Below are 7,127 nucleotides of genomic sequence, written 5' to 3' on the forward strand. Positions count from 1 at the left end.
GAAGCACATTGAGCGCCTCTCCTGCGGTAGGGGAGGGGGGTAACTATATGGGAGTGGTGCGCATGCGCCCTAGGTGGCGGGGCTGAATGTTTCCCAAGTGTTTGAAACTGGTATTTGGGTTTTCCACGTTGGATCAAGTGCGGCGTATAGGGAAGGCTGCATTAATATCCACCGGTGGAACAGGACCAGCTTCATTCGCCGAGAGGGGCTTCTCCTCCCTTTTACCAGGTTGGCTCCCCCCGCAACAGATCTTATTTGTGCGGTTTTTTTTTAAGAGCTTCCTCTCCCCGTTCTCCCTCCCCTCTCTTGTACACACGCACACACACACACAAATCCCTCTGATTGTTCCTACCACCTCCTTGGTGAGTTACCGACAACGACAGCCATTCAATCAGCTGCTACTGCTGCTCTGAGGCTGTAGCGACTCGCGGACTGTGAGCCTGTCTGCCTGCCTTTCTGCTCTCGGAAGAAAAGACTCAGATGAAGCTTTTTTTGGTGGTCTTTTTGGTTAGATCCAAGGAACGGGAGACGGAAAGAGTGGCGGCGGAGAACTGAGCCTCTGCGATTGGGGCTGCTGTGTTTGAAAGGAAAACTCTCGCCCATTAGGGGTGAGAGAGGAGGAGATATATATACACAATTTTCGGCCGGATGAAAATGTTGAATCCTGCAAATGGAGAGCAGCTTCATTTAGCGAACTATGTGGAGGATTACCTGGACTCCATCGAATCTCTGCCCTTCGATCTGCAGAGAAATGTCTCCCTGATGCGGGAAATTGACGCCAAATATCAAGGTAAGTGCTTTCTCCTTTATGTGTTCGTGTACAAGAGTGTGTGGAAGCTGCACAGATTTGCTTTTTCTACAGTGATGATCTCTCGTCTGTCTCTGTCTTTCTCTCTCTCCCCCCCCCATCCCGAAGCGGATGGTAGCTTTAAAATATTATTTATTTATTTTGTGAGAAGGCAAGCAGAAAGCAAGGGGGAGAATCGAGGAGAGGCAGAAGGGAACTGTTCTGCAGCGATAGATGGAGGGTCCCCCCCTTGGGCGGAACAAAAGGTCTTCTTTTAGGCTTCTATTATTAAGGGAAGGACTTAGATTTTAGGTGTAAAATGCTGGACAAAAAAGGCGGCGGTGGCAGCGGCAGTAGGGGTAGAGGAGGGGCTGGAGAATCAGGACGCATGGAGTACTGAGGCGGCTGTTTCTCTTTCTCTGGTTTGAGTGTGTATGTTTTCTGGGGACAGTGGGACAGTGGTGGGGTGAACAGAGAGAAAGAAGGGGGGAACAATTACAGTACAACATTGAGGAATTTCTAGTATTCGCAATGGCTGTAGTAGGAGAGGGTGCTAGTAAGGGAGGGAGAGAGGGAGGGAGGATTAAATTGAGAGTGGAAGGGGGTGGGCAGGGCTTGTTGCCTTCGTTCCCTCTTTTTTCAATGGGATTTGCTTTTAAAACAGTTCCCTTCCGTTAAGTATCTGTAACGGGGGGGTATACGGAAGAGGTGGGGGATAGATTATATAAATACTGTGTGGGTTGGGGATGCGCTGCTTGGTGAGTGACTCCCCCTTTTCCTCCCTGCTGAAACTCGTACAGTATTTTGTAGTTTTTATGGGGGGAGGCTGTCTTCTCCCTCTCTCCCTCAGGAGCCAGGGAAATGGTGGTTTTAGTTAGTGAGGGGGCTTGAAAGGTCCTTTGTCACTTAGTGCTGCGAGAGGTAAAAGGCGTGGGGAGGGGGTGGAAAGAGTGATGGTGCTGGTGGTAGAGGTGACACTGGGGTGTTCGTTATACATTCAGAATCCCCTTTTTTCCCAGGGGCGAAGAGGGGTGGTGGTGGAGGAAACCTGGCAGGTTACCGCTGAGCTTACGGAGAGTGGGGGATGCAGCCAAGTATCCATTTGAGACCTATCCTGCGGTGAGTTTTTAATATGTCAAGTAGGAAGAGAAGAGCAAGAGAAGAGAGAAACAGTAGAGGCGCAAGATAAAAAGAGAGTGCACGACAAGCATCAACTTGAGAGGATGAATGCCTGGTCGGGAGTGAAGTATGGATAAGGAAGAAGGGGGTGCTGTTAAAGGACAAGGGCGGGCATTTCAACCCACTATAAGCATTCGACTGCGCTAAAGGGAGGCGCCTTTGCGCTTAAGCTCTAGAAGGAGTAAGAGACACCGTCACAGCGTCTTTTATAGTCACCGTCATTATCCTATTGTGCTCGTCCCGCCTCCATTTTTCCATTATTGGCTAGAACTTCCCTCATGAAACAGCCATAGCCCCGCCCTGTTGCTCAATGATTAGTCTGCCCCTGAATTCTCTACAGAGCTCCGCCTTCTAGTGACGCTGACGAAACCGAACGATGGAAAGGGGGGGGAGGAGGAGGTGAAGAGCGGCAGTGGGAGATTTGTTGTAATAGTTCGAACGGACCCGTCTGCTTCTCCGTGTCTGATTGGCTCCTCTAGATGAAGGAAAAGTTAGAAGCTCACGGTGACTGACGTGTTCCTGTGGAAGAGGAAGGCAGTCGTCTCTCAACCTTCAATACCTAATTGGAACATTGGTTCATAGGGGGTGGAGATTCGCTTGGGCCTTTCCCGTTTTATTGGTAGGGATGCTCTTAAGATAGCGGGCGGGCCATTGGCGTGATTCTTTACTCTGGTTGGCCGACTTCGTCTGAGGTGGGCTCTGATTGCAGTTACCGGATGATGATAGGTCAGCTGAGCTGATTCTGGTCTTCGCTTACGTTCGGCTGAAGACGGGCGTAAAGGGGGGGGCAACACAAACCCACGCACTCTTAACACGGTCACTTCCCTTCTTAAGAACAATAGAGACCGAACATGCATCCCAGGGGAGGGAGCAGGCTCGTTCCCGAAAAGGAGGAGGCGGGGAAAGGGCAGATGGTCTCTGCCTTGGCTGGGAGTCCGGGAGGCGGGAGTGATAAGCAGGAGTCTCTTCCAATGCCTCAATGGGTGCGCGTACACTTTTTGGGCGAAGGGGTGGGGCGTGTAGGGGTTTTTTTCTTCACGCTACCGGCGCGCGCCTTGTTACTTTGCTTCTGTCCTCAGCGGGAGCGGGAGGCAGTCTCTGGGGTGGCTTCTCCGCTTCAGCCTCTACTGCTTCGCTGTTTCTGCTAATCAGTGCGGGGCGGGGCTTGCCGTCATTTATAATTGGCAAGCCTTTTTTACTTTCAAAGGCAGAGTTAATGAACTACGAGCAGTAGAACTGAGGGATTGTTGCTCTGAGGGTATTCCAACATCTTAACATAAGAAGAGCCTGCTGGATCAGGCCAGTGGCCCATCTAGTCCAGCATCCTGTTCTCACAGTGGCCAACCAGGTGCCTGGGGGAAGCCCGCAAGCAGGACCCGAGTGCAAGAACACTCTCCCCTCCTGAGGCTTCCGGCAACTGGTTTTCAGAAGCATGCTGCCTCTGACTAGGGTGGCAGAGCACAGCCATCATGGCTAGTAGCCATTGATAGCCCTGTCCTCCATGAATTTGTCTAATCTTCTTTTAAAGCCGTCCAAGCTGGTGGCCATTACTGCATCTTGTGGGAGCAAATTCCATAGTTTAACTATGCGCTGAGTAAAGAAGTACTTCCTTTTGTCTGTCCTGAATCTTCCAACATTCAGCTTCTTTGAATGTCCACGAGTTCTAGTATTATGAGAGAGGGAGAAGAACTTTTCTCTATCCACTTTCTCAATGCCATGCATAATTTTATACACTTCTATCATGTCTCCTCTGACCTGCCTTTTCTCTAAACTAAAAAGCCCCAAATGCTGCAACCTTTCCTCGTAAGGGAGTCGCTCCATCCCCTTGATCATTCTGGTTGCCCTCTTCTGAACCTTTTCCAACTCTATAATATCCTTTTTGAGATGAGGCGACCAGAACTGTACACAGTATTCCAAATGCGGCCGCACCATAGATTTATACAATGGCATTATGATATCAGCTGTTTTATTTTCAATACCTTGCATATGCAGTTAATTCGGAGAGCTGGCCCTCTTGTTTCCAAGAACGTTTGTTTCGTTCACGCATTACGTGTTTTCGTTTACGTAAGGCATCTCTAGGTACACGCCTTAAAATGCGATGCAGCGCGAATAGACCGGTGTCATCTCGCCCCGGGAACAGGATAAAGGGGACTTAGTTAGGCAGTAGTCCTGTATCCATTTACCTGTGAGCAACACCCACAGAATTCAAGTAGACGTGTATAGGACTGAACTGCACATCAGTTTTGCCCAGAAGTAGGTCTTGTTGACTTAAACATGGTATACTTTAAAGACAAAGCTACATTCCTATGCATTTAAACATTTGAAATGTTGATTATTTACTTTGAACTTTTATTATGCTGCTGTTTTTGAGCTAAAAAAAGGCTCCAAGGCACCTCAAAGAATCAAAATACAAATTAAAGAATAAAAATGCCATAAGTAAAATGGAGGCAAAAATAATGTATTTGTTAAGCAACAGTTAGGAAACAACCAGAATGAAATAAGTGTTCCTTCAGGCAGAGTCCTGGCAGTCCTCTGGAAAAACACAACTTTTGCTTGCTTAAAAGAGTACCACAATTTTGACGTCATAGATGCTAAAGCCCGTGTTGTCAGACAAACCTGTACAAGACTGCAGATGGTTTGACGGTAAGTTCATATGGGACATAGGTCAGTGCAACTCACCTCAAAGTAGCTGTGCTTAGCATCATAGCTTCAGTTATGCTGTGGGAAGTTTTGAGAGTTTCCCCCCACTCTTTGACCAAATCTCTGTGACAAAGCTGTAATATCTACTGATCTGCATACAAGGCTGGCAAATATATAATCTTATTCTTTCTTCACAGAGATCTTAAAGGAGCTGGATGATTGTTATGAAAAATTCAAACGAGAGACTGATGCAGGACAAAAGAGGAGGCTGTTGCACTGCATACAGAGAGCACTGATCCGGAGTCAAGAACTGGGAGATGAAAAAATTCAAATCGTCAGCCAAATGGTAGAACTTGTTGAGAACAGAACTAGGCAAGTTGATAGTCATGTAGAACTGTTTGAAACCTGCCAAGAGACCAATGACACCACTGGAAACAGTGGCAAAATTAACCAAGATAAGTCAAAGAATGAGACAATCACTCAGGCCGAGAAACCAAACAACAAACGGTCCAGGCGACAAAGAAATAATGAGAATCGCGAGAATGCTTCTAATAATCACGATCATGATGATATCTCCTCAGGAACTCCAAAGGAGAAGAAAGCAAAAAAGTCCAATAAAAAGAAGAGGTCCAAAGCCAAAGCAGAGAGGGAGGCTTCTCCAGCTGACCTCCCCATTGATCCCAATGAGCCAACCTACTGTCTGTGTAATCAGGTCTCCTATGGAGAAATGATAGGCTGTGATAATGACGAGTGCCCAATTGAATGGTTTCACTTCTCATGTGTGGGACTCAATCATAAACCAAAGGGCAAGTGGTACTGTCCCAAATGTAGAGGAGAGAATGAGAAAACTCTGGACAAAGCACTGGAGAAATCTAAAAAAGAAAGGGCCTATAACAGGTAGTTTCTAAATCTGAAGAGAATAAAGCAGTGAAAACATTTATTCTCTGTCTCACCTTTTGTGGAGGTGCCAGGATTGTAAAATGTATATTTTTAAAGGAGGTTATGAATCAAAGCAATTTTGTAATGGGGACAGCAATAAAGGAAATATTTGTTCTTTCCTTTGATACAGCTGTTCACAAGAAAATGGTCTGTGGGCCAAAACATACAGTGAAGTAATAAGAGTTGACATGTAAAATTCAGGTTCTTCTTAACGAATTTTCCCCCCAAAATTTGGTAAAACTCTGCCCATGGAAATGTAGATAGTAAACATGTATTGGATACCATTCCTTTTTTTCTCTAAAAGGAATGCTGTTGAACTTTCCAGAAAGTGGTTCTATAGTCTGTTGAAAAAATCAGCAGTGGATTGCAAAATTATAAAACACATTGATCTAATCTAACATAGGAGTGTAGTATGTTTATGCCCATTGATTTCAGTGAACTTAAATGTACTTAACTCTGATTTGGATTCTGGCCATTTACTTGGAAAGAAGTTATGTTTGTTTCAGTCATAGCTACTTCTAATAATGTGGTTTAGGATTGCAGCTTTACACCCTCTTTTAAACAACTTAATGGGAATTAAGGCCCATCACTTTCAGCGGGACTTGCTTCCAAGGGATGTGTTTAAGGTCAGGGTGCTAATTTCTTCTGATGACGATCAATGCAATAGCAAAGAAGAAGTTACAGTATGGCTCCTGTTAAATGTGTCAGTCTAGCAGCTCAGTAAAAAATGTTTAACTATAGTTAACAAGCTTATTTTTTAAAAAATGCAAAAGGTTAAATTTTACACAACATATTTTATATACCGGCCAAGTACCACAAGGGCCTTTTTAAAATGATTTAGTATATTTTGTATTTAACCAGGAAGTGGTTTAGTAATGAAACTTAACATAAATGAAAGCTTTATACTGTCACAGGTAATAGTGTAGCAGTCTTTACTTTGTATAAGTTGTAAAAATGTACATTTTCAAGGGGAGTTGCACTTAACTGTATTATAATTGGAAATGCATCCACATCCCATGGTGTAGCCAATATGCATTTCCTTCTGTATGTATGAAAATTGTACAGCTGTGATATTAAGGAATAAATTAAACAAGTTGGATAGGCTTGTTCACTTGCACTTGCTATCTCTTCCCTCCCAATTTCTTGTATTAAATCTGTTAGTCCTTCCCTGCAAGCTCACGGTATATCTCATCTTTTATATATATGAACGTAATTGTGATTAACCAGAGGTTTTTATTGTATTAACAAAACGTTTCAGCTTCCGCCTTCATTAGCTGCTAACATACAAATGCTGTTGCCAAGGTGGCAGTTATAGAGCTTTGAGGATGGAATGCTCAGAGGGGCTTCATTTACAGAAGCTAAGTAGTGGTGGTACTGTCCTCCATGTTCAGGCCATGTGGTGCCAATGTGTCCAGAGAGTAAATCCAAAAATTCTCCCTTTTAGTCAATGCTGCTGGATCTGCTGACATCTCTATCGCTGTAATGGAAAAGTCCAACAGGCACCACCACTACTTAGCTTCTGCTAAGGGGCTTCTGGGGAAAAATGCCTTCTACCAAGCAGGGTGGCAGAGGAGAGATGGAT

The 7,127-nt window shown here is 45.1% G+C and overlaps 1 protein-coding gene across 6 annotated transcripts; it reads left to right on the top strand.

Moving 5' to 3' along the window:
- Positions 1-26: 26 nt before the first annotated feature.
- ING1 (inhibitor of growth family member 1) lies at positions 27-6,700 on the top strand. 6 transcript variants are annotated; one of them, XM_061626638.1, is made up of 2 exons: positions 27-790; positions 4,804-6,699. In XM_061626638.1, exons 1-2 carry the CDS (start codon positions 649-651, stop codon positions 5,505-5,507), a joined length of 846 nt encoding a protein of 281 aa, XP_061482622.1. In that variant the 5' UTR covers positions 27-648; the 3' UTR covers positions 5,508-6,699. The 6 variants fall into 6 exon arrangements, with proteins under 6 accessions (XP_061482622.1, XP_061482627.1, XP_061482628.1 ...); XM_061626643.1 differs by lacking the exon at positions 27-790 and adding an exon at positions 959-1,053 and having other exon boundaries at positions 4,804-6,700; XM_061626644.1 differs by lacking the exon at positions 27-790 and adding an exon at positions 1,494-1,545 and having other exon boundaries at positions 4,804-6,700.
- Positions 6,701-7,127: the final 427 nt, after the last annotated feature.

The sequence above is a fragment of the Rhineura floridana genome, chromosome 5, assembly GCF_030035675.1.
Source record: "Rhineura floridana isolate rRhiFlo1 chromosome 5, rRhiFlo1.hap2, whole genome shotgun sequence".
NCBI classification, from domain to species: Eukaryota; Metazoa; Chordata; class Lepidosauria; order Squamata; family Rhineuridae; genus Rhineura; species Rhineura floridana.

Coding starts and splice junctions, on each gene's coding strand:
- ING1 (XM_061626638.1), top strand. CDS start 649: ATGAAAATGTTGAATCCTGCAAATGGAGAGCAGCTTCATTTAGCGAAC. Junction 791..4,803: donor AATTGACGCCAAATATCAAG/GTAAGTGCTTTC, acceptor CTTTCTTCACAG/AGATCTTAAAGGAGCTGGAT.